This window comes from Protomyctophum parallelum (assembly GCF_964188405.1).
Source record: "Protomyctophum parallelum genome assembly, chromosome: 2".
NCBI lineage: Eukaryota > Metazoa > Chordata > Actinopteri > Myctophiformes > Myctophidae > Protomyctophum > Protomyctophum parallelum.
Window position 1 is genome coordinate 51,128,947 of NC_139699.1, and position 26,850 is coordinate 51,155,796.

Sequence of the window (26,850 nt, forward strand, 5' to 3'; positions counted from 1 at the left end):
ATTTTGGCGGGCCTCGATGCCGTCGTAATGACTGTTTTCACTTGCTGAAAATTGCCGATCTACAAGCTCACAACGTGTCGCAGCATGACACGTTGTGAGCTTGTAGATCGTGTATTTTCAGCATGCAACCAAGTGTAAAATGACTTGTACTGGATCTCTTGTCCACTAGTCCCTTCCTAACATTTTAGTCTAGTTTTTATTTGTTGACAAAATTGTCAGTATATTTAATCTTAGTTTTAGTCATCATAGCTTAGTTTTCATTTAGTTTCCATTTAGTTTTCGTCAGTGAAAAAAGGTAGTCGACCAATCTTTTTTCGTATTAGTTTTAGTCGACGAAATCAACACCAAAAAGTGGAAGAGCCAATAAGCGTCTGCGCTCAGGGCCCCGTGATGGACATTCAGATGGATCCCCATTAGCTCTTGGTTTCCACCCATCGATGCATGATAATGTGATTTCACGCAATGGTTTATTACCAGGCCAAAACAATGGTTTAATACCAGGCCAATGGGGAATTCTTCCGTGGGCCACAAGGGGGCGCTCCGCGGGCCGCAGATGGCCGCTAATTGGGGAACCCTGGTTTAATACCTGGCCAATGGTTTATTACCAGGCCAAAACAATGGTTTAATACCAGGCCAATGGTTTAATACCAGGCCAAAACAATGGTCTAATACCAGGCCAATGGTTTATTACCAGGCCAAAACAATGGTTTAATACCAGGCCAATGGTTTAATACCAGGCCAAAACAATGGTTTAATACCAGGCCAAAACAATGGTTTAATACCAGGCCAATGGTTCAATGGTTTAATACCAGGCCAAAACAATGGTTTAATACCAGGCCAATGGTTTATTACCAGGCCAAAACAATGGTCTAATACCAGGCCAATGGTTTAATACCAGGCCAAAACAATGGTTTAATACCAGGCCAATGGTTTATTACCAGGCCAAAACAATGGTTTAATACCAGGCCAATGGTTTAATACCAGGCCAAAACAATGGTTTAATACCAGGCCAAAACAATGGTTTAATACCAGGCCAATGGTTTAATACCAGGCCAAAACTTCAGGTGAAAAACATTGTGATATTGGATGTTGTCCCACATCGCCCAGCCCTAAATAAAACTCAAATACATAGTGCATACAGTAAAACCTAGAGATTCTGATTTGACCTCCAGGCAAAAACGAAGGGAACACAACTGTACATTACTGCTATACTTATTTTCTTTATTTAACCCTTAATGTTTCTACTTTATTTTTTTGTGTCATCTCCAGCTTTGGCCTCCGCGTGATTTTGGTGCCATGAAGGAAAGCCCGACAGGACGAATCCTTAAAACACCCCCCAGTGTTACAGACTGACAGTGTAAATATGCTCCTTTTGCTTTTGAATAAAGCACGTTTATAATGAACAAGTTGTTCTTTAACTTTATATTCTGCCAATGGCTTACAGTAGGTCCTGATGTTGGAGGAGTTGCTTTGAAGTAGAGCCCAACCAGTTTGGATGTTATGTTATCTTATCTTTAGCTGTAAAGAAGGAAAACGCTATGCACATCCCAGCTTCCGGATACGGCGCTTGACCCAAAAAGTTACTCAATGAAGAAAAATGTGGATGCACAAGATATAATTCTGCTCCCTGTCCTTATTATTTCAACCTAAATACAACAACGTTTCTCAAGTTCAGAGAAAGCCTAGAGGGGCGAAACGTTGTTGTATTTAGGTTTGAAATAAAAACAACAGGGAGCAGAATTACATCGTGTGCGGACATTCCACTTTAGCTCTCAGTGTACAAATGTAACCAAAAAATTACACATTGACAAAATGGATCATTTCGCACATACCATTTTGCGGTTTACTCCCCCCCTGAAGTTGTGTTAGAATTCACCCTTGTTTAGGAACACAAATAAATCAGTTTTAAACTTGAAGACTTTTTGAACCTTGTTGTTGGTTCCTTCTCAACGCAACTAACGTTTTTGCCGCTATCCGGTTATGGATTACAAATTTACAATTAGACTATAGAGATCTGTAGCTTAGCAGATATGCGTCAAAACGGTGATTATATTGGAATAACAACCTTCAGCCTCTGAAGACGAGTCTTGTAAAAAAATAAAAGTTATTACTTGAATGTTTACCCCCATTTTTAACTCTTACAATAAAACAAAAGCTCTCTTGGTGTTTAATATTTCATTGGGCTGCCAAAGCAATTGAAAAAATGTTAACATTTCCCATTTAACCATGCAGTATTCATAAGCACTTAGTAAGGCAACGCTCACCATCAGTGAATAGTGCGTTGCGTGTATGTAGCACCCTTACATTTCTCACAGGGACAAGAAGCGGGATGGTTTGAATTGAAATATCACCAAAAATAAACAAAGTTAACATTGTTTGTCCCGACCACCTCACTCCCACAAGAACCCCCAGAAGCATGTCCAACCTGGCATCCCTATCGTGGGCATGTCATCATGAACCAGCAGACCGGCATGCTTATAGAGCGCTTATAGCTGCAATCCATGACTTATTTTCGTAGATGAAACAAGATGTTGACCAATAATTATGAGGCCGATTCTACAAAATGCCTAAGTCAGTGGTTAGTTATCGCATGCGCCTCAAAACGCACAACATTATCCTCTGCCCAAACAATGTTGGCATAAAAGTTGTTAAGGCCCTTTGCATCGTGCTTAGACCCAGACGACCACACACATTCACACGCTGTGCTGTGCTGTGCTGTGCTGTGCTGTGCTGTGCTGTGCTGTGCTGTGCTGTGCTGTGCTACTTACTGTGGAAGCTCAGCTGGTCATTCTCCAAGGGACAGGGGGACTCTGAGACTCTTTAGAGAGCTCCCCAAGGGGGACCGAGTTCCAGGCGGGCAGGCGACCGCGGCGTGGGTCCCTGTCCAGCTGCCTCCCTCGTCTAGAGGGGGGCCAGAGGGTCAGAGACATGGCTCCCTGTGACACTCAATTTTCTGCTTGAGTGTGATCATGCCTGCTGGGATAGAATCTCAAGATTGTGTGTGTGTGTGTGTGTGTGTGTGTGTGTGTGTGTGTGTGTGTGTGTGTGTGTGTGTGTGTGTGTGTGTGTGTGTGTGTGTGTGTGTGTGTGTGTGTGTGTGTGTGTGTGTGTGTGTGTGTGTGTGTGTGTGTGTGTGCGCGCGCAAGTTTGTGTGTTCTGTGTGCTGTTTCCGTATGCGTGCATATGAAAGATATTTACACAGGCTTTAGCTTCGAGCACCTCTTATTTCTCAATGTTTAATATTCATCTGCTGCGTGTCAACACAGCTCAATTGAAACGTTGACACGAGTCGTCTTTTGAATGATCCCATAGAGGGCGCTTTGGTTGCTCTCCCAGTGCAACAGACAGACAGTGGCCACAAAAAGCCTTGATTACAATTTGTGTTATTAAAGTTGAGGATTGTTTTCTCACATATATATGTACTAGAATTGGCCGCTCATCCCAGAGTTACTTTGCCGCGCACTATGGGAAGAAGGAAATTGCGGGAGTTGACTCCACATGTAGTAACGGATGGGTTATTAGTTATTATTATGTGTCCTTATTAGTGTAGTGTAGTGTAGTCAACACGTTATGGCTCATACACACTGCCCGGTATTTCCTCTGATTATGCTGTCGGGGAGCATTTTTGGCGCTTTCCGACAAAACCGCTGATCTGACGTTAAGCGGTGCCCAAAAGGTAGATCAGGATCTACCAGTATAGATCACAAAGGCTTTGCAGTTAGACCACATGACATGGCCCTAAAAATATATATAATTTTAATATAAAAAACGATTTTTGCATCTGCCGCTTGAGATGACCTGAGATGACTTGATTGATTGACATCAAAAAGGGCCTGTCAGCTCAAACACACAATGCAATACTTGTTGTTGCGTACAATCATCAGTAGCAAAGTCAAATACCAAAAATAAACACCCTACCATTTCCATTCCCCCCCCCCCTCTATTTCCCATTCCATGTGTGTTTGTCTTATAGTTCTCTGGCCTCACACACACACACACACACACTCACACACACACACACACACACACACACACACACACACACACACACACACACACACACACACACACACACACACACACACAGTATTGGCAACAAATTGCACTTGAAGTACAGTACAGTTGAAAATAGCAGAATAGCAAATAGCAAAATCTACCAGCTCACAATGCATAATCACGTAACATATTCTGTTTCTCACACACACACACACACACACACACACACACACACACACACACACACAGAGAATTGACATCAAAATGTACTTTACAGTTGAAAATAGCAGATCTCCAAGCTCATGATGCAGCAACACAGCAGATATCCAAGCTCATGATGCAGCAACACAAACGTCCAACATAGATAAAAGTAATTACTCACCTACTGCTGCAGGTCCATAAATAATCCCAGTGTTGTTCAAGATGCATAATAATGATTGTCGCGTGGTTTAGCGACGACTACCACAGTCCACATACCACTATGAGAGGAGAACGACACACACGTGTGACTACACACACACACGTGCGATACCGCACGCACGCAGCGCACGCAGCATTGATGTGTGTTGCTACGAAGCAGCATTGTGTTGCTACGTGCGATACCGCACGCACGCAGCGCACGCAGCATTGTGTTGCTACCTTAGAGTATATACTCTAAGGTTCCCTGGTATAGATGATTATATATATATATATTCATTCCGTGGTTAAATCCCTGTAGGCTACCCACATATTGGTAGCCTATATTAGCCCAATATTGGCGTTATGCATTTCACTTGAATAATGTTGTGTGCGCACGTGCGGAGAAAGACAGTTATTTAATGAAACTCAAGATTATAACGTCCTGTCTCGCCGCCGCCGTGTATTGGCTGCACGGCTATTCGTGTGTGTGTGTGTGTGTGTGTGTGTGTGTGTGTGTGTGTGTGTGGCGAGAGAGAGAGAGATCGTGGCTTCCAGGTGTGCGTGTGTGTGTGCGCAATGAAATGTACTCGGCAGTCTGGCTGGCAGGCGAAATGGCGAATTCGAACGGCGTAATTGTAATAGTTTGGAACAAACCAAAATCTGTCAAAGAACAATATTTATGTAACTAAGAGATTCGCTGAGAGAGCGATATTTAATATACAGAGATTTAGAAGGAATAAGCAAAATCGTGAGGCGAAAGTTCCTCTCCTTCCTTGTATTTTTCTCCTGCGGGCTGCGGAGTCCGGACAGTGGACATGACTGTCAGGGAGACTCGGAGATCAGAGCAGGCGCAGCACAGGCTGAGAGGCAGAGCTAGTAGCCAATGAAAAGACGGAGTAGTAGTTGCCAGGTTCGCGAATTGTAAGCAAGTCGTAGTGTGTGTTGAATGGCATTTGTGGGCTTGTGAATGAATTTTCTCACATGTAATTTGTGCTCACTTGCATAGACCTGGCGAATTTAGCGTGGTGAAAGGGCAACAGTGTTCCGGGGGTGTGGGTGCTTCGGGCGATAATGTTTGTAGTAAACAAATGCATTGGCGGCGTGAGTGTGGACGGGAGGCATCTTTGGTGGCAGTGCCAGTGTTTGGCGGGTGGTGTCGAGTTTTGCCGTTCGGCGCGATAGGAGGAGATAGCGTTGCAACACTGCGAAGGTAAGTGTGTGACGTCACTGCCGTGTGAGTGTGTGTGGGTGTAGTGTGTAAGATGGTGTTGTGGGTGTTGCAATAGCGACGTAGATGTTGTGGCAACTATTAAATTAGATACTTAAAAAGTAAATATTGGTAATGCTATTAACTCCCCGGAGTTATTTGATTGGTGTTGACATAATTACAGTGAGGCCTGGAGAGGCGAGTAATGTGAAATGCAACTTGCTCAGCATCGGGAATCTTCCACTATAGAGCGTTGCAGTCCAGAAGAGAATTCCCCACTCATTTTTCAATAGTCATTTCGAAAAGTATTTATTTAAAGACCTTTAAATCCTCGGACAAAGCCAACTTGGCTTCATAATAAATCATAACGAGGAACACAATTTTTGGGGCCGGACAAATAATTAGAAAGAAGAACAAAACCCTGTTGTGCCCTGGGCCATGGCTCAGCAGTCCAGGCACATTGGCTGGTAATCCAGCTGGCAGTGTGCCGCGGGTTCGACTCCCGATTCTGACGGACTTTACTGCATGTCACACCCCCCATCTCTCTCCCCATTTCCTGTCAGCCTATCCCTCCATAAAAAAAAACAAAAAAAAAGGCGAAAGCCACAGAAAAAAAAAAAAAAAAAAAAAAGAACGTGTTGTACCCTGCCTTTTTTGAGTGGTGCAACCACTCCCTTACGGAGCTATGTGTGTGGCTGGCTGCCTGGCTGGGTGCCTGGGTGCCTGCCTGGGTATGAGCACGAAAATAGCATGGTTGTTTTTCACCACCTGTGCGCAACCTAACACACACACAAACACGCACATATTAACTGTATGATTTTGGGTGTGCCAGTACAGTACAGTGACAGTACAGTACAGTAGAGGGACCCCCACACGGTAACTCTCATTTCTCTACCGTTTCGGACATGGGGCGGCTCGTCGGAACCGGGCCGGCACCCTGGCTGTGGTGCTCGACAGCCAGGGTGTGAGCCACTCACTTCACACGGGTGTGATTTTTTTCTTCTTTCTAATAATCTTTTGTGCTGATGTACTGTAGTATTATACAGGTATGTCTGCCTATTATATTACTACATATGCTATTCTGTCAGCAATACAGAGTTGATGTAGGCTACAACTAGAAAGGCACTCTGTCGAGGTGCCAACTTGCGCCTTGCACACAAGTAGGCCATCATGTACTGCTACTAATGTCTATTACAATTTACACCTGCTGTTCTAAATCCTTTAGACCGTTATTGACCTTATACCAACCTTGAAACGTACCTTAGTTACGTCACCATCAACAGCCAATAAGGGACCACCATTCTTACCCTGACAGTTTTTACTGTCACCTGAAAAACTGGAAAAAGTCGATCGAATAGTCAAGCTCACAATGCATCGCGACACGTTGTGAGATTGTAGATCGGCTATTTTTGGTGTGGTGGGAAAAGGGTGGGGGGGGCTCGCTTAGAGCCCCCGAGGACTCTGGAATACTGTTTATTGTGTGTGTTAAGTGGAGAATGTGTTTCTGTTACCCGGTTCATTTCAGGTTTAATTGAATTCTTTTGGAATGCAGAGGCACTTGAAAGGGGGCACAGAGCGAGGGAGGGGGACAGAGATCAGTGTGAGCCCACCTCTCGTTGGTAATGGTCTGGTTCTGTTTGTTTTCATATCCATGGCAGAGAACATGACCCAAAAGTGAACTGAGGTCGCTCTCCGATCCGAAGCATTCCTGTATCTCAACCAGTGGTCCGGGGACCACCAGTGGTCCTTGACGGTGTTCCAGGTGGTCCCCATGCTAAATGATGCAGAGTTGGTAACCATAATGGACCCTTATAGATCTTTAACCATAATGGACCCTTATAGATCTTTAACTCTTGAGAGTGTCAAATGAAACCAAATCGATCCGTTTCATTTTACTCTCTCAAGAGTTTGAAAATGTTAAGCATCTGCATTACTAATTTACAAGACGTCTACACAATTACAGAATGTAGAAGAATTGTTATTTTGATCAACGTTTGCCTGTTTATATCTCTCCTATGGTACAAACATCAATACAAGCTCTCAACGCGTCGCGCTGCAACGCGTTGAGAGCTTGTAGATCAGCTATTTTCGGGGCGCAACCCAGCACTCTTTAGAGATGCGGTGAATGACATGGATTCCGAAACAAATTTGTTCAACACAAAACGCTGCGTTCCAAGTTCAGGAGACTTTGAGAAAAAAAGCAATTATCCTGAATGCTGCCTTCTGGTATGGCATGGCATGGATGGAAAGGAGTGGCATTTTGCATTTCTTTCACCATAGTAAATGCTGCATTCATGGTCTCAGTTGTTTTACAGAAGGGTAAAAGGGCAGGGGCTGAAGCCCCCTTTTCATGTCTATGTGTGCACGTCCCTGTCGGGCTATGAAATCCCTCAATGGACAAAATCACAGTGCTGCATGGAACCCGTTCCCGCATCAGTTCCCATTCCCAACTAGTTACACACAGACTTTTCTTCCTGCACTTTTGCTTTCATTCTCTCTAGGCAGTCCCTCCTGACTGTGTTCCTGTTACTGTTGATGAGGGAATTGGTCCTTTCATTGACAGATCCTTTCATTATCTTCCTTTAATCAAGCTTGTTAGTACTTTTTAATTAAGACTTCACAGACTCTTTTGATCGCATTTGATTTTGTGTGTGTGTGTGTGTGTGTGTGTGAGAGAGAGAGAGAGAGAGAGAGACATGTAGAGCAAGAAAGAAAGAGACAACGAGAAAGACTGAGATCTTCCACTAGTCCCTATTCTGTGTGTGAAGATGACTGAACGGCTTCAAAGAAAAACAGGGGAGAATTGGTTGAAAAGCGCCTTCTTCTCCGGTTCCTTCTTCCAGTCCTTGAGGCTTGCGGACGTCTCCCGAGCCAACAGGCGTTCTTCGCAGCCCCCTGGAGATCCATACCAGACAGATGGTATCGGAGGCCGAATAGGATGCTTATCGAGCCTCCCCACTGTCAGCTTGTTGTGATGATCAGACACATCAGTCTGTCAATACACCACAGCCCAGCAATCAAAGAAAAGAATCGGCACAAAGCCCGTTTTAGAAAGCAAAACTAAACTTTACTTGGATTCATTTGGAAAGTTGAGACATGGCCGTGAACTTTCTTCTCAGTGAGGAAATAGAGGCATTTCCACTGACAGTTGAATGATGTTAATTCAGTAGAGGGAAAAAGATGAATGACTGGATATTCTGCTTCATGTAACTGTCGATGATTCATTCACCTCAACGTTGGTGATGTGAATAGATGGAGCCTAGTGTGCAGTTTATTCTATTTCTAATATATCTTTCTTTATCGGTATAGGCTAATCCCTCACTGTAACCAGCTCATCTTTCACATCTTTCACTTGTGTTCACCATTGCGCCACTGTTAATTTCTTTCCCCCAGTGCATAGTGAATAACTGTTCATGTCAATAATACAATAACACCATGGATTTTTACAGTACGGACAAAGTAAGCCATGCCCATAAGTGAGAATGTTAGCATGTCGGGGGGTGGTGGGGGGGGCGCACTATAGAGGGCCTTTGCTGTACTGTACATACACTCCTAATGGAAGGCTACGGGACCTCTTTCCCCAGGCGAGAAGGGATGTGCAGAAAGGGGTGTGGGGGATGGAAGGAAGGCAGCCTTATAGTCTGACAGGCCTGACCTATATCCCCCCTCTTTGCTTAGCAGAGAGAGAGAGAGCGAGAGAGAAAAAGAGAGAGGTTAATTGGAAGATATACAGTGCAGTGTTGTTTTTGACAGCAAATTTAGTTTTTAGTCATAGTATCTTGAATAGTTTTAATTTAGTCACTTTTTAGTCATCTGAAATGTTTTAATGTTAGTCTAGTTTTAGTTGATGTTAGTCGACTAAATCTACAGTTGATTTAGTCAACTAAAATGTATTTTGGTGGGCCTTGATGCCGTCGAATATTTATCCCACGATTTTGCAACCCATTTTTTCACCCAGTGTCAATTATCTAATGCAATCATGGGTGCTACACTTCCTCTGCCAACCTGGGGGGGGGGGGGGCAGCGGACTGACCTCATGCTTCCTTCTATGCATGAGGAGTCCAAGCTGCCTTTTTTCACCTGACGGGAGAGTTTCACCGGCCGGACGTAGCGTGTGGAAGGAACACGTTATTCCGACCAGTTCCTTTCTCCTCCATCAGGCTGGCCAGGGGGAGGTAGTTTAGAGACCAGGATTACTGCATGTTTTTTGTGAGGGTACCTACCCTAGGGGACACGCGGAGAACATACAAACTCCACACAGAAAGGCCCTTTCGCCAACCCCGCCTCGGGTGTGGGCACTGATGACGCGGAGGAGATAACACGCCCACAGCATCCCCAGTGGGAATCGAACCCAGGACCTTCTAGCTGTTAGGCAACAGCACTACCGAATGTGCCACCGTGCCCCCTACAGTAGATCTGCTATTTTCAGCATGCAACCAAGTGTAAAATGACTTGTGTCTTTTACTTATACTGGATCTCTTGTCCAGTAGTCCCTTCTTAACATTTTAGTCTAGTTTGTATTTGTTGACAAAATTGTCAATATATTTAGTTTTAGTCGTCATACCTCATTATTTTTTCATTTAGTTTCCATTTAGTTTTCGTCAGTGAAAAAAGGTAGTCGACGAACATTTTTCATCATAGTATTAGTCGACGAAATATACACTGGCAAATGTACCGTTTCTGTATAGCTGTTGGTTCTTCTCACTATTCTGCATACAATGTTTTACTGTCGTCACAGGAGGTTCCTCGAACAAAACAGTGCATTGCTTCGTTCTCCATAATGTAGGTGTCCTGCACTTAGATTTACTTAGTGTTCACGACAATAGATACCTCACCATCATCATGTTTTGTATTCAAATTAAAGGGGGTATAAGCGATTATGTAAGTATTTATGTTAAATATTCGGATAGCAATCGCTGATATAGACTGTTTGTTTGTTTGTTTAGTTACTCCCTAGCAGTGGTAGGGGGGGGGGACAAGGGGAGGTACAATTAAAATTAATTTCTATTTCAGGATACTACTACAAAACAGAAAAATGTGCAGACAAAATTGAAACTCGAACACTACATAATTGAAAGTGATAGTTTATCTTTGTGCAGCTTTCTCGCCTGATTGCATAACATGAGTAGGCCGAACTGAACATTCTGTTCTGTTTACTAAATAGCTGAAGCTATAGCGATGGGGAGATCCTTCCCTGTCACTTAATTCTATATAGTAATACTATGGGAATATACTGTAGAGATTTAACCTTTTTAACAAAACAATAGCACTTATTATTTGTATGCATGCATGCATATTTGTGTCTGATTATTCAATATTCTAAAAAAAATAATTAAACTGCCCTGAATCTCTCTCTCTCTCTCTCTCTCTCTCTCTCTCTCTGTGTGTGTGTGTGTGCGTGTGTGCGCGTCTGGCATGTCCTGCATGGTCCCTGTAGTGAGTTCCACAGGCCTTTCTGCTTGGTTTACTGATGGGGGCTGTTCGGCTTCCAGACAATTTAGCAAAGGAAACTCGGCACAACAAACATACTGATCCAGGCAATAACAGAGCAAAGGGCACAGCCACACACACACATGCTGTAGCCATGTACAACATACAGAAAATATTCGTAGTAACAAAACAAAAATACATACTAGTTATTCTTTTTTAATATTGTAGTAATGTATAGTATTTATTATTATTGTTATTTTGCAAACTGTTAATTAAGTATTAAATCTATCAATCATAGCACATGTCAGGCTGTGGTTTGATGGGAAAAAAGTGGTATTTGAGTGGTAATGGGATGGGATACTGACATGGTCTCAGGCACACACGTCCCCATGCCCCGCCCCCGACTGAGCCTGCTGGTCCTCTCTCTCACCCATCTGGGCGGACTCTCTCTCTCTCTCTCTCAGTCTCTGTCTCTCTCTCTCTCTCTCAGTCTCTCTCTCTCTCTCTCTGTTCAGGGCAGGCTTAAGAAGATTCACCTGTCTTGGTGACAGCTATACAGCTTCTCATCCACCCCCTAAGGTAGAGGAGTACAGAGGAGAGGAGGACACAAGGAAGGGGACTATAGGCCAAAGCATGAAGAGAAGACCAAGCAAGGGGAAAGGGGGCGAGGGAGGAGAAGGTAGGATCAGGTATGGTGAGGTAAAAAGGGCAAAGGGAGAGAGATGGAGAGGTCAGGATAGGAAACAACATGATGGGGCCCATGTGGCGAAGCAGAACTGGCACAGGGAAGCAGAGCATTGCGTGTGCTTGTTTGTGTTCCTGTCCGGTCACTGTAGTTCAAAAGCTGAACCACATCCAAGTCTTGGTAATGATGCAGCCGGCCACAACAGACTACAATAACCAACAGTCCACGGCTGGCCAATTACTGTCTGCCGCAATTATATTTCCAATTCAGAGGTAACAGGGGAAAGTGGCCCGCAACTCAACTAATCATTTCGAGCAATTACTTTTAAAACTAATTAGAATGTCAGGGTCAGTTGTGCGTGCCTGAGCTTAGAGAAGGTTTTTGTTTGTGTTTTCACTTTGTCAAACGTGTGGACTTGATGGATAGAGGGGCCAACATCAGTGTCAGTGCAAGCCAAACATTGATTGAGAGACGTGGTCATTTTTTGCAATATGTGGTCAGAAATCCAGTTGATAAAGAGGGTGCAAGGTGCATGCTGTATTCACTCTGGGAGAAGGGACATTTTACCTGCATGGGTCTCCCACGTGGAAAACACCATCATCGCTAAGCCAGGGCTACTCAACTTAAGATGGCTCAGGGGCTGACTCAGCAACATTCCAAAAGTCTCTAAAAATGTCAGTATTATTTTTGAAACGTTTACAAATGTATTTTGTAACAGGAGGAAATAATAAAAATCAAGGAAACACACAGTAAAAAGCCACATTTCCATCTATAAGGCATTTGGAACGTCAGTGAACAAAAACATTGTGATTAATGATGAAGAAAATGAACATAGTGAACAGATTATCACAGGTGAATAAATAAGTAAGTGGTTAATTAATACTCTTTCTCTTGGAACAAACAATATACTATCCCTACAATCTTGTTCAAAACGATGAAAATAACTAATTATATTTTTATTGGTATGACCATGACGGGCCGCAGATACAGAACGCCCATGGTCATTTAATCCATTAAATCAGAGCGCCCAGCGATTTATATAGTTGCTATCCCGGACGTGGCTGAAGTAGCTTGATGTAGCCAAAACACTCTCGACGGGAGGTATGATAAATTCTAACACGACTAGCGACGGGACCGCAATGGGCCGTCTAACACATAATCTTTTCTTAGAATTGGACGGAATGATTTAGATCAAGAGTTATTCACGTTTTAAGATTTTCGGTCTCGTCGGGTAAAATGGGGGGGAAACATTTTCAATGACGTCCCACCGGAAAATAACATTGAGTGTTGCGCAACAGACACTCCCAGCCTGTGGAGTGATGCGATCGGTTTTGATATCAATAATCTCCGTCCTTTTCATCAATCTCCGTCCTGAGCGCTGGGCGTTACTAATTGATTGAACAGAGAACTCCTTCCTGTGCGCTCAGGGTGTTAAGCAGGGGCGGGTTGAGTAGTACTGCATTAAGCTAAAGGAAATTCCCTATAGCTCGGGGAAGATTTTAGACTTGTAGGTCATCAGGCGGAGGTTGTGAGCAACTCTGCTACACTTACCCCCCACTTACTTGACTTCCTCCCACGGGGAAACCCAATCCGGGTCACGGCACCAATGTAACTCCCGGCCCGGGGTTGGTACCCGGGTCTCCCAACATCTTAACCACTAAAGGGATATCTCTCTTATACTCCATGGGGAGATATTAGACTTTGTAGGTCATCGGGCCGAGGTTGTGAGCCACTCTGCGATACACCCCCCCCCCCCCCATTTGACCCTTTTGACCAATTACTGTCTGCCACAATTATATTTCCAATTCAGAGGTAACAGGGGAAAGTGGCCCAACTCAATTAATCATTTTTGAGCAATTACTTTTAAGACTAATTGGAATGTCATGGTCAGTTGGGCCTCCTGTTTGGAGAAGGTTTTTGTTTGTGTTTTGGTTGATGTTTTCACTTTGTCAATAGAGATGCACGAGGGGCCAACATCAGTGTCAGCTGGGCAAGCCAAACATTAACCCCATGTGTACTGATTGAGAGACATGGTCATTTAATGTATTTGATGTACTGTATTACCATGTGTTCTTGCTAACTGTAAATCGCTCTGTATTAAGAGCGTCTGCTAAATGCCTAAATGTATCGATGTATAATTTTTAAAGGTGTAAGGAGAAGCGATGCAGCCAAGTTACCATGAGGACACAGACAGGAGATGCAGATTGTGCAACAGGCCCACAGGTAGGCTACACAAGCAACTAATTACTATTTCTTCATCTAAGAACTGGACTATTTTACTATGTCTGATTAGTCAACATTATGACAATAGGGGTAATGTTCTTTCCGGACAGTGACAGTGATGACATGATCTATCCTGTGTGTGTGCACAACAGATGTGCCGTCACATACATAGCACTAATGCATAATATATGCTTCATAATTCTGTTGTGACGTGAGTGACAACTTCAAGAATACAAAGAGTCCGCACACCAAAACGTATTTTTACTTGAGTGGTAGCGTTTCGAGCCAACTGCGCTCTTCTTCAGGTCTGAAGAAGAGAAATGATCAGTGTTTTTGATCCAGCCTAATAGCTTTTAGATGTGTGTGTCTTTTGGCTGTTTTTCACCCTCCATGAGTGACAACAACATTATGTTTACGAGCAGGTAAACAGAAACCAAACTAAACAAAAAACCTGGGTAACAGGACCTCGGCTTTGATCACATTTTGTTTATGTAAGTTTTGCCGTGCCTTTCACAGTATTCTGCCGGAGGAAACACACAGTGAAACACTTTCCCTCCTATTCTTGAAGTGCTATGGTTCGACGTTGCTCTCTGAAGCCCAACACACCGGGTGCGCAGCGACGTGGCACAGGCGTTGCCGCGCGGCAACGCCTGGAAAATAGAACAGTGGTGTATCGGAGCGTCAGGCGAGGCGTCAGCGCGCGTCGGACGCCGCCGGTGTGGGATAGGTTCATTGAAAATAACGGAGGCGGCTGTTTTGACGTGCGGCGTTCACAGACTGTGTGTGGGGCTTCATGCTCTTGAAACTGACAAGTGGCGGTGTGCGGGTGTCCCTCCTTTCTCCTATGTTGAATGCCTGGTTATGAAATTGAAGTATTTATTTTATTTACAGTTTGCAGAATTACAGTACATTTCAAGCACAACTTACACTTGTTTACAATAGGGTCCACCATTTTCAATTAATCAGAACATTGCCAAACTCATTTCTGCCGCTTGTATTCGCGACCTTATTCTTTTGGTCATGAGTCATCATCATGAGTCCACACACACTTCATCATGACCATAGGTGAGAGTTGGAACGAAGATTACAGAGAGCTTTGCCTTCTGGCTCAACTCTTTTCGTCACAACAGTACAGACCCAGTGTGGACCCTCCAACCATAAGGCCACTGAGCTGATGTTTTTCTGTATATCTCCACGTTTATGGGTATACTGTATATCGGTCAGATCGGCTGTTCTGGCCAACCGCCTATAGTCGATAAACCCAACACCTGGCACAGCACTCCCTCGAGTCCTCTGTGATGCGTGCGCCGAGTGTGAAGTCGATCGGTCGGACGGTTCTTGAGATACGTGAACTACAGATGCACTCACATTATGGAGATATGGACACTCGGTGCACACACATCACTGCGCACCTGATGGAGTGTGTTGCCCGACGTCGAGGAAGATCCAGTTATTCAGAATTGCCAATCTGACAGATATGCCCAGACTGGATCTTAGCTATATTTTGCTCTCATTTTTTTTTTATGTTTTGAAAATAGCACATTTACCAGTTCACAACGCATTGTGAGCAAGAGCAAAAGTGGCGCGCTACGAGCTTGTAGAACTGTTATTTTTTTTTAATGGTGAAAATGTGGCGCAAATCTTTGAATATATATTCCATCATAGTGAACATTTTTAACTCAAATCTTTGCTTCTGGTGGGTCCCTGGAACAACATATTTTCAGATGGGATCCGCAGCCTAATACAGATAATTCTGGGGGTCCTTGAGATGAAAAAGGTTGAGTACCATGCACTGACATAGAAACATAGGTTTTTCAGGGGGGGTTGCGCCCCGAAAATAGTCGATTTTGAAAGATTTAAATTGTCAAAAAGTGCCCTCTTATACGAGATGTCAGCCCCTGCATGTCCACTCTGCACGTCCCTGTAGCCCACCAGGACTCGGTCCATTAGTATTGGCATTCAGAATTTGGGGTGAAACATTGCACATTTCCCAACATCGTATAAAAAAAAAAACCAAAGTAGGCCATGTCTGTTGTGAAAATGGGGTGGGAAAAATTAAGTGAAACAAATTGGTTAATTATTTTTATTTTGTAGTTCAATTATTTTACATCATGTGCAGAATTTAAAGACTGTATAATACATGTTTCTCAGTTCCTGCATATTCAAACTGGACAATAGTATGGCAAACTGGTGAACTGAGCAGTAATACTGTTTTGCTTTGATTGAACTACAACTGTGAAATCGAATATTACGGCTTGAGTATTAAAATGTCAAGTGTGTGCGTGTGTGTGTGACCTTGTGTGTGTGTGTGTGTGTGTGGGTGGGTGCGTGTGCGCATGCGTGCGTGCGTGCGTGCATGTGTGCGTGCGCGTGTGTCAATGTTTCCAATCGGAAAATCTGCAAGATGGGCTGCGTTCCATATTTCATGAGTCTTGGGGGTTTCTTTTTTTTAACCATACCACTCTTAGACACGCACACTCCTGCTATACTGTACACGTATACAGTAGCTGGTAAAGACACACACACACACACACACATTAACTGTATTGATGATTTGGGGTGCTACAGTACAGTACAGTAGAGGGCCCACCTGGGGACCCCCACACGGTAACTCATCATTGTCATTTCTCAACCATTTGGGGACGCGGGGTGGCTCGCCGGAACCGGGCCGCCCCCCTTCGGGGGACCCCCACACGGAGTTGCACCGCTCACTTCACACAGGTGTGATTTTGTTTTGAGAGATGATGGATGGATGGAAACTTTATCCTTATAACAATTTGCTTCATGTCATTGAACGGTACCACAATTATGATTGTGGTAAATACTAATTAGATATAAGAGATCTGCAATTGTTATTTGTTGTCTTCACGCACTATATGGGAAGAGGGGAGAACCGCTAGGCTATTTGAATAGAACGTTTGGCTACTGACCCGTTGATGTTTGTCCTTATCTGAAGCCCAATCAATCCTTGTCAGAGTCACATGGCCCACCATGTTCACTGCACGCCACATACTGTGTCTATAGCTCCACCCCACCATGTTCACTGCACGCCACATACTGTAGCTCCACATGGCCCACCATGTTCACTGCACGCCACATACTGTATCTATACTGTAGCTCCACATGGCCCACCATGTTCACTGCATGCCACATACTGTATCTATACTGTAGCTCCACATGGCCCACCATGTTCACTGCATGCCACATACTGTATCTATACTGTAGCTCCACATGGCCCACCATGTTCACTGCACGCCACATACTGTATCTATACTGTAGCTCCACATGGCCCACCATGTTCACTGCACGCCACATACTGTATCTATACTGTAGCTCCACATGGCCCACCATGTTCACTGCATGCCACATACTGTATCTATACTGTAGCTCCACATGGCCCACCATGTTCACTGCACGCCACATACTGTATCTATACTGTAGCTCCACATGGCCCACCATGTTCACTGCATGCCACATACTGTATCTATACTGTAGCTCCACATGGCCCACCATGTTCACTGCATGCCACATACTGTATCTATACTGTAGCTCCACATGGCCCACCATGTTCACTGCATGCCACATACTGTATCTATACTGTAGCTCCACATGGCCCACCATGTTCACTGCATGCCACATACTGTATCTATACTGTAGCTCCACATGGCCCACCATGTTCACTGCATGCCATGCACATACTGTATCTATATAGCTCAACAAAGGCATGGCTGAGTATGGTCTAGATCTAGGACAGTGGGGGTCCTTGAGGGAGTTCCAGGGGGTCCCCAGCTAAATGATATAGTTTGGAACCAAATGGACCCTTATGGGTCTGTAACTCTGAGGGCCGATTCATACTCCTATTTTATCGCTGTTTCGGCGCTGTAGTGCCGAAATGATTTCGGCTCGTCAGAAATTTTCAGTAGCACCGAAGAGCCGACTTTAGGACGGTACCCGCCCCCCCCCGAACCTCGAATGACGTCACATTGTAGGCTCTACAGCGCCGAACCGACTTTTATTCGGCTCTAAAATAGGAGTATGAATCGGCCCTGAGAGTGTACAAATGGAACCAAACGGGTAAATTTGGTTCCATTTGTACAATTACATTAACATTGATTTTACAATATAAATTGCGGTCTCAAAGATAGAAATGCCATTAAATGGGGGCCTGTAGCCTATTGCATATCAAACTGGGGGTTCTTGAAATTAAACTGGTTGAGAATCATTGCTAGAGCCGTAAATATCTTCTCTTATGGGGGTCCCTGCAGGTGTATCTTTTCAAATGGGGGTCCGTGGGCTAATTAGTGTCAATTTGGGGGTCTACTGGTCTATAATATGTACAAAATGGCATGCACTGTTACAAGGAGACGAGATTCGATGTTGGGAGAAAAGGAATAGACATACGGGAGGGGATGACCGGTCGGAATCAAAAGTTGAGAGAGAGAAGAAGAGAGACCTGTGCTTTTTGATTGACAGTTGTCTGGCCCGGTGCCTGTTTTAGGTGGTTCCCCCCGCTGACTGCCATTATCTACAGAAGGACTTCCCCATGGCCTTGGCAGGGTCCGTGTCACCCCCCTCTCCCCTGGATGGATGCTATTCCATTGGGGAGGAGATGAATAGGGGTCCCCTGCTCGCTCCGTATGAGGCCGAGTCTATACAGAGCGGTGCACAGTGGAGTAAACAGGCTCTATGTCAACACTCCAGCATCTCAGACAACTCCTTAAACACAACGCTTCACAACACGGCCCCTTCTATTACCGTCTTTCAGACGGGATGATCGGGGCCGACTTGAACGTGATCCCTAACATGGAGGGAGGGTGAACTCAACCTATATAAGCTCAATTTTACCACCTTTTTTCATTTGAGATAGTTTAGATTGTGCTGCAAAAGAAGAATGCGTTAATCCACTCTTTTAATCTCTTCTCTTAAGCGCAGCGGACTGATCTCATGCTTCCTTCCATGCATGAGGAGTCCAAGCTGCTTCTTTTCACCTGACAGGGGGGAGTTTCCCCGGCCAGATGTATAGCGCGAGGAAGGAACACGTTATTCCGACCAGTTCCTTTCCCCTCCACCAGGCACCCCGGCTGGCCAGGGGGAGGTAGTTTAGAGACCAGGATTACTGCATCTTTTTGTGAGGTATACCTACACGTCGGGGAGAACATGCAAACTCCACACATTCTATGAATGTTTGGTGGCCTTATCACCCTATAACTATATAACGATGACTATTTTTTCACTGGCATGAGTTCGGATGACAATTGTCACCTGTCACTGTGCAGCGTATGTATGTATGCACATTGCAAACAGGCTTAGCTAAGATGCCCTGACAGCCTGGGACTCAATCAAAGAACACAGTGGGTGAGTGGGTGTAGCGCGGAGAATGACTTTATTTTGTTTGTTGGCACACTGAATGGCTATCGCTGCCATGTATTTTTCATCACTCACACTGGTATGACAAGTGCATGGCTGTGGTGGTGGTGGTATCAAGTATGCATTCCTTTTCACTTTTCGCTGATCAATTATGATAAATAAAACGTATACCAGAGTTCCCCCGGCCGTGACACACACACACACGGGAAGGTGGTGGTGGATCGGCGTGTCGTGACATTTTGTCTCACGCTTGCGATTTTAGAGTAGCATACCTTAGTAGTAGCCTGTCTGGGAGTATTTGAGGTGCACAGTTCATTTCTGAAGGAATGCAGACAGTTCACACACAGACGACACAGACAGCTGCACTATTGGGTGATTGGCACGTTCAATGGACTGTGCGGAATAGAACGTAAATCCTTCACGTGTGCAGGTGTGTGTGTGTGTGTGTGTGTGTGTGTGTGTGTGTGTGTGTGTGTGTGTGTGTGTGTGTGTGTGTGTGTGTGTGTGTGTGTGTGTGTGTGTGTGTGTGTGTGTGTGTGTGTGTGTGTGTGCGTGTTTGTGTGACAGAGAGAGAGAGAGAGAGAGACACAGAGAGGGAGGGGTTGTGAGTGAGTGCACATCAGGTGTCAAGGCCAGGCAGGTTATTAAATTTTGTTCTTCTCAGAACAACCCTGTGGCGATGGGTGCGGAGCACCTCTCAACATGCTTCTAAAGGTGCTTTCGCCAGCTTTTCTTATACTGTCACATCAGTTGGGAAATCCTCAGTGTTCGAGAGTTCATTTAACTCCAAGGAGTTTACAAATGGAACCTATAAGGGTCCAATTCGGGTCCGTTTGTAAACTCTTAAACACTAAGGAATTTAATGTGCAGAGACCACCGGGATGGGATGGGGGTCGTCGTCAAGCCTCTCCGGGCTCTATAAGGGCCACATGTGTCAGATTTGGCAGGAAGACGTCGAAGCCAAACCCCCCCCCCCCCCCAACAGTATGCAGCCCATCTAATAATAACACACGTATGACTGTCCTCTATTGAAGAGCCATCTGTGTTAATGAGGATGCTTTGATCTGAGTCGTGGTGACTCAGTGTGCCTAGTGACTGTGATAAATACAGGGGACAGTGTCCCCTTTTGAAGGACCGTGGCCATGTATTGTAGACAGACATACCTAACGTATACATCCACACACACACCTGAACCTATAGCATAGTTACTATAGTATACATCCGCCCTGGTCCCTCCCTGACACGCTGCATGTCATTCTGTCTTTCAGTGTCTTAAATGCCCCTCACAGCCCCTTGTACGGCTGACCATATATTTGGATCACAGCACCAAACTCACTCACGCGCGCACACGTACACACACACGTGCGTGTGCGTCGGCATGCACACACACACACACACACACACACACACACACACACACAGTCACACACACGCCGACATCTTCACTTCTTCACTCTCAATTTAACCCTGGTGTGTGATGGGGCCCGTGGTTGGGCTCCTTGCGGGTGTTAATGGCCAATGGAGCAGAGATCGTAATGAGTGATCAATCTGGTTGCGCTCTTGCCGTCACGGAAACACATTAGCCATTCATACAGATTCAGTCCACTCGCCCGAGCAGAAGATCCGGAGGCATATTTTAATGCTTATCTTTCACAGATCTCATCAAAAGAGACCTGTTCATAAAGTAGTCTTCGAGAGGACAGCCAAGTCAGTGTGAAGTCGATGCCTGAATGACGGATACAAACAAAAATGTCCAGAGTTCAACTAAGTCCCAAAAACTGACGTTGTTTCCAACGTCTAAACATTGATTTATGCTACCTAGTGTGCAAAATCTAGCAGCAAAGTGACTATTATGATTTCAAAAGGGTATGGTAGAGTATGTTAATGCTACTGAATAACAGTACATCTGCAGTGGTTGAAGGTGGACTATAGTCCTAAATGACCCTGTCCTTGGTGTTGGGTAGGACACCTTGACAACTAGTATTGCCTGAAAATAAAACTCCCTGGAAATAAAAAACCTCTGGGTTTCCGAGGCTACATCTCCCCTAACCAAGTGGGGTTGTCTTATTGGCAGAGCAAATAGGTTGGTCTTTCGAGACAAGGGTTTAAAATAAAATAAAACGTGCCAACGATGTATATAACTTCAGTCAAAGGTGACCCAAAAGAAAGGGACAGGATATGAAAGAGATACGACGCATATAATGTCGTGATATGAGTGCAAGTAAAACCACACCAATACGGACGGTGCAGATAGAGGGAGAGAGAGAGAGGGAATGTTGCTGCGAGTGGCTGTTTTTAAGTACCTAAATCATGCACCTGTCACTCCGTTTCCACACATGGACATCAGTGTTTACCAAAATGAGGGCTGACAGAAGACATCAGTGTGGGTTTGTGTGCAAACAGCTTGCATGGACAGCTTTACAGAGCCGGCCAATTCACTTAAAGTTGCCTGATGTATTTTTTAGCTTATACAATTGAGCGAGATTTGAGGGGCGGTCTAGAATGGCATATGGTACGGTATGTGGGATACCTTGTAGGCTGCTGAAAAAGTATTGGTTACAGGAGATGTCATGTATGCTGTATTATGTAACAAAATACCCGTCCCTTACTTTCACTACCTATCATTACTACACAGTCAAACCCTCAGTGCTCATTCATCCACGGTGCACCTCAGGCCCAACCGAAATACATCTACAAAGCAAAGCGTCTTGCTTCGTTAAAAATAACCGCGGCATACATTCGCCACGCGGAACCCCCCGGTCTGAAAGGCTTCGACAATTGCAGCATCATGCATCCCAAGTCACCCGAACAAGGTCTGTGAAAGCAGGTTTCAAGCAAGGTTGGTTCCAATTCATCTGTGATAAATGAGAAGATAAGACAATCAGTGCACACCATGACACATAGTGCACTATGTCTGTTTAGCTGTCAGAGCAGCACTCTGCTGGGGCGTCCAGGTGCAAGCATCCACCACAGTCCTGCAGTCAAGGAAGGAGGGGGGGAAAAAAATAAAAATAAACCAGGGCACACAAGGAGGCGTCCTGTAGCCAGTGTGTATAAATACCCAAACTATTAAAGGTGGCTATTTTGCTCGTGCTCGTGTCAAAGTCTGAGACTCGCATGTCTGGGTCTCCTCTGAACCCGTACGTAGTCAGTAAGAGGCCTGCAGTACATGTCCTCATGGAGGGAATCTGCGGAGAGCTGTCTGGACGACCGAGGACGAGGCCTGAATTGACTCAGGAGGACTTGTGTCCAGTGTTACAGGATCAGCTGTGCACGGTGCTCACATCACCTGTTCTCCCCCCCAAGCCAGGATGAATGGACAGTGGGCTTGTTGAAGATCAGTCTGTTTTGCTGAGAATACTTTACTTTGAATAGCGCAGGTGAGTTGAGTTGACGGCATATACAAATGATATTTGATGATGATGATGACGTGACGTACAGGTTGATGGCAGGACAGTGTACAGTACAAGTGGGGTCCCTGCAGGTTGTTCCAGCCAGGGGGTCCCCCATGCGGCTAAATTAGTTTCACCACTTATCATCATATTGACTATTTGAAAAGAGATTAGAAGCTCAAATGCGTGTTGTGACACATTGTGAGCTTGTATCTGCTATTTAAAAAAAATAAAAATAACAATTTTGTTTTTTTTCTAGTTTTGTTGTATTAGTACAGTACGTGTACTGTATAGGCCTATATACTGTGACTCACACTCAGAAAGGGGGGCTGAATAACATCGGGGCGCGGGGGGGATGCAATGCACTTCTCTCATCTTCAGGCAGCACTAATGAGTGTGTGATGACTGTTAGTCTTCTTCAGTACGTGTCATTCGTGGCCATTTGACTCTCTTTCTCGCTCTCCCTTCTCGTCAGAACAAGCGCTGCTCTCTTTGCACGCAACGCCCTGGCCCGTCCCCATCAACCCCAAACACGTTTCCTTTCCTATTATGGTCTCCATCGCCGTGCATGTTGTGCATGTGTGTTGTAGGCCCATGCAGTATTCAGGCCTTTACTGAAATACCCCGCTGTAGATTCCAGCATTTTGTGTGCGTCACCTTTGAGTCATTTGCTGTATTGTGTGTGTGTGTGTGTGTGTGTGTGTGTGTGTGTGTGTGTGTGTGTGTGTGTGTGTGTTTTAAGTTTCTAATGTATTGCCATTCCTTGATTTATGATCCGTTGAACAAATGAAACATAGTTTTGGTCAATTGGAAACATCTACTGTTCTTTGTTCAGAATGCTTTTATAGACTGAAAAACAATGTCTGTATATAAATGAAGATGCATGGTTTCTATACACGGTGACGTCCTGATTTAAAGACTGTGTAATTGTAGCGGTAGACAAGGAATGTTGCAGTTGTTATTTTGACTCCTTTTGAAATCTTAACGTATATCTGCATGAATTAACTAAAGAATTGGGCAAGTACATTTTATGAACGATCAAATCAAGACAATATATAGTATATAACCATCTTATAGGCTGTATAGGAGATAATATTTGATGTAACAATACAATACAATGTAATGGGCTTTCGGATCTGGCCGGTGATATGTATCTTAAGCAGAAGTCTTCTCTGGTCTTGATGGAGGTTGTGGAGGTGTTTCTGAGCTGGAGCAGAGATGGGTATGATGCATGTTGGCATGACCAGACTGCCACCTAGAGGTTGGGAGAATTAATTTAGACAGTGGCGCAGAACTGGATCTAGCTGCAATAAAGTCTTCTCTCTTGTTGAGATCTTTTGCAAGAGTAGAAAATACAGTTATTGTGTGTGTGTGTGTGTGTGTGTGTGTGTGTGTGTGTGTGTGTGTGTGTGTGTGTGTGTGTGTGTGTGTGTGTGTGTGTGTGTGTGTGTGTGTGTGTGTGTGTGTGTGTGTGTGTGTGTGTGTGTGTGTGTGTGTGTGCGTGCGTGCGTGCGTGGGAGTGCGTGTTTGGGCACGGGCACGTGTATGTGTCTGTGTGTGGGCATGTGTGCGCGCACGTGTGTGTGTGTGCGTGCGTGGGCACGTGTGCACGCGTGTGTGCGTGCATATGTGCGTTCATGCGTCTTCATGTGTTCACTTCTGCGTTATGATTGCAAAAGAGGACAGTAGAAGGTATCCCTATAGCTACAATGTGGTTGTCGCCCACCTTTGTGTCATCTCGTTTGAACCCTCCTGGCCAGCAGAAGGAACCCAGCACACCCTGACCTGCTCTCATCTGCTATCAGAGAGAGAGAGGAGGGGGAGAGGGTAGAGGAGGGGGAGAGGGTCTCACCTGTGAACCCGAAATGGCCATGTTCAGGTGGGACCGGTTTTGACCTGTTGCCATACGCGCACCCAAATATGAGAGGTCGGGGGAAGGTGGCCATCTGGAGTGTGTGTGTGTGTGTGTGTGTGTGTGGGGGTGTGTGGGTGTGTGTGTGTGTGTAAATTCAATGTTATGTACTCACTGGCCAATGGCCGTTCCCCTAATCTATAGTAGATTATATGGATTATTTTGAAACGTTTTCATCTTCCAGAAATACTCTGTCTCTGAAGGAAAGAAGAATTTATAGTTCTTCGACCTCTAAAATATGTTTTGCATCTGGTCATATGGTCTTTGCTATATGGAAGGAATAGATAATTACTGAAAATAACCACAAAAAATAGTGAAAATAGCAGATCTACACATTTACTTATCTTTTATCTATCATATTGTTATTACATGAATTAATGTAATGTTTTTGACTGGGGTAAACATAAATTAATTCTAATAGTAAGTAATGTATGTATGTCCGTTTGGGTTCAGTTAACTTATTGTGATTTGCATTTACCATCATTTTGTGATTCATTACCTTAGTTTTATTTATTTAGTCTACATTCATTGTGTGGATTAATGAATGAATAATTTAAAAGAGTGCGTGTGGCTAAGGCAAGTAGTTTGTGAGCATGTGATGTGTACCGTGTAGGGTAGGCTATGCTCGCCTCCTGTCTGTATTTTGTGCGTTTCGTTCACGTTGTGTGGTTGCTTGTCCAATTAGATTCTCCTAAATATTAATATTATCTTTCATTGTCAGTGTTGGTTTAGTGCTTGCTGTTCAGCAAGGACGGCGTACTGTAAGATATATTCTGACGATGACAATAATCTAACTCTCCACGTTTTGCAGCTATAGGTCAGACACTCCCGTGACTGTAACAATAACAGTCAAAACAACATCACACACACTTATCGGAGCAATAACATACACAGACACAGACAGGGAACGACCTTTGTTGTTTATATGAAGAAGAACTGGTTGTCCGACAACACATATACGGACACACGAACACACCCCACACCGCTGATATGCACGCACACACCCCACACCGCTGATATGCACGCACGCACACACACATGCACACACACACACACACACGTAAACGGAACAAAAACGCACACAAACACAGGCAACATACTGTACCTCTGAGAGTATCTGAACATCTAATTGGTATTTAAATTGGTAAGAGGCCTGGGGGGCCCCTGCACTGTCTCTCTCGCTCTCTGAGGTCATTTAGACAGTGCTTGTTTAGGGATGAGTGATTAACAGGGATGTCCAGGGGCTTCCTGTATACTCATCGGAGGGTTCCTGGAAAGGCAGCGTCGTTCGTAGACCTGCTACAGTGACACGGCCGGGCAACCAAACAATGAGCGCTCCAGGGCTTTGCCATTCAAATGCATGCACTGGGGGATTCCACTGTGGTCGTGTGAGCTTAGTGAGTCAGTCTAATGGAGCCCAGCCCTTTTTCACGTTGTTTGTAAAAAACGCATATAGCATATAGCATATTGAAGTGGAATTCTCCTGTTTTTAATGTATTTAAAATAGCACCCGTCTAGCTCACGTCTAGATCGTCCAATACCACCACGAGACAATGTGTTGTACAGCACAGTCGTACACTATGCTGCTACACTACACACACACACATGCATGTGGACAACAGACAATCATTAGATGTAACAAAGTCCTCTGTTGCCCCTGACGTCCAATTTAACAAACACCAGTTTAAAGTCCCGTTGACAAGTAACAGGAAGGGAGAAGAGAAAGAGGATATGACATGAGGAGAAATCGGCTCCTTATGTTCCTTGTCACTCCATATTATTGAAGATTTACCCAACATGCACCTGGGGGAATCGGTGTCTGTCCACCCGAGCATCTTCCCTCTTGTGCGTCCTCTCTCTCTCTCTCTCTCTCTCTCTCTCTCTCTCTCTCTCTCTCTCTCTCTCTCTCTCTCTCCCTCCCTCTCACACACATGCACACGCACACACGCAGACACACTGTCTCTCTTCTTCTCCTTCTGCATGCACTGTCTGCTTTAAGTGTTTGCGCTCCCAACATGTCCAGTGTGTGTGTGTGTGTGTGTGTGTGTGTGTGTGTGGGCATGCATGTCATGTCCAGTGTGTGCGTGTGGGCATGCATGTCAGCCTGTGTATGTTTATACATATGTGTACATGTGTGAGCAGATGTTTGCTCCGGGCCGTCTCGCATGTCTGTCCCTGATAGCTCAATAGAATGTAGGACAAACGTGAAATCACAAAGAAGTTCATACGCCGGTCGGAG

At 44.7% G+C, this 26,850-nt stretch overlaps 2 protein-coding genes across 3 annotated transcripts in view; both read left to right on the forward strand.

Annotated features, from left to right (window-relative positions):
- immp1l (inner mitochondrial membrane peptidase subunit 1) overlaps nucleotides 1-1,599 on the forward strand; it is a 32,707-nt gene extending 31,108 nt beyond the window's left edge. Inside the window, exon 6 of one of the 2 annotated variants that reach the window (XM_083792012.1) lies at nucleotides 1,270-1,596. In XM_083792012.1, the coding sequence (XP_083648138.1) occupies nucleotides 1,270-1,353 (84 nt within the window). In that variant the 3' untranslated portion in view covers nucleotides 1,354-1,596. Of the gene's footprint in view, nucleotides 1-1,269 lie in introns of both variants that reach the window. The other variant, XM_083792013.1, reaches the window with a different exon arrangement.
- A 12,266-nt stretch (nucleotides 1,600-13,865) lies between these two features.
- Nucleotides 13,866-26,850, forward strand: part of taf1b (TATA box binding protein (Tbp)-associated factor, RNA polymerase I, B) — a 96,310-nt gene continuing 83,325 nt past the window's right edge. The window contains exon 1 of the mRNA XM_083793811.1: nucleotides 13,866-13,940. Within this exon, the coding sequence (XP_083649937.1) occupies nucleotides 13,896-13,940 (45 nt within the window). The 5' untranslated portion in view covers nucleotides 13,866-13,895. The remainder of the gene's footprint in view (nucleotides 13,941-26,850) is intronic.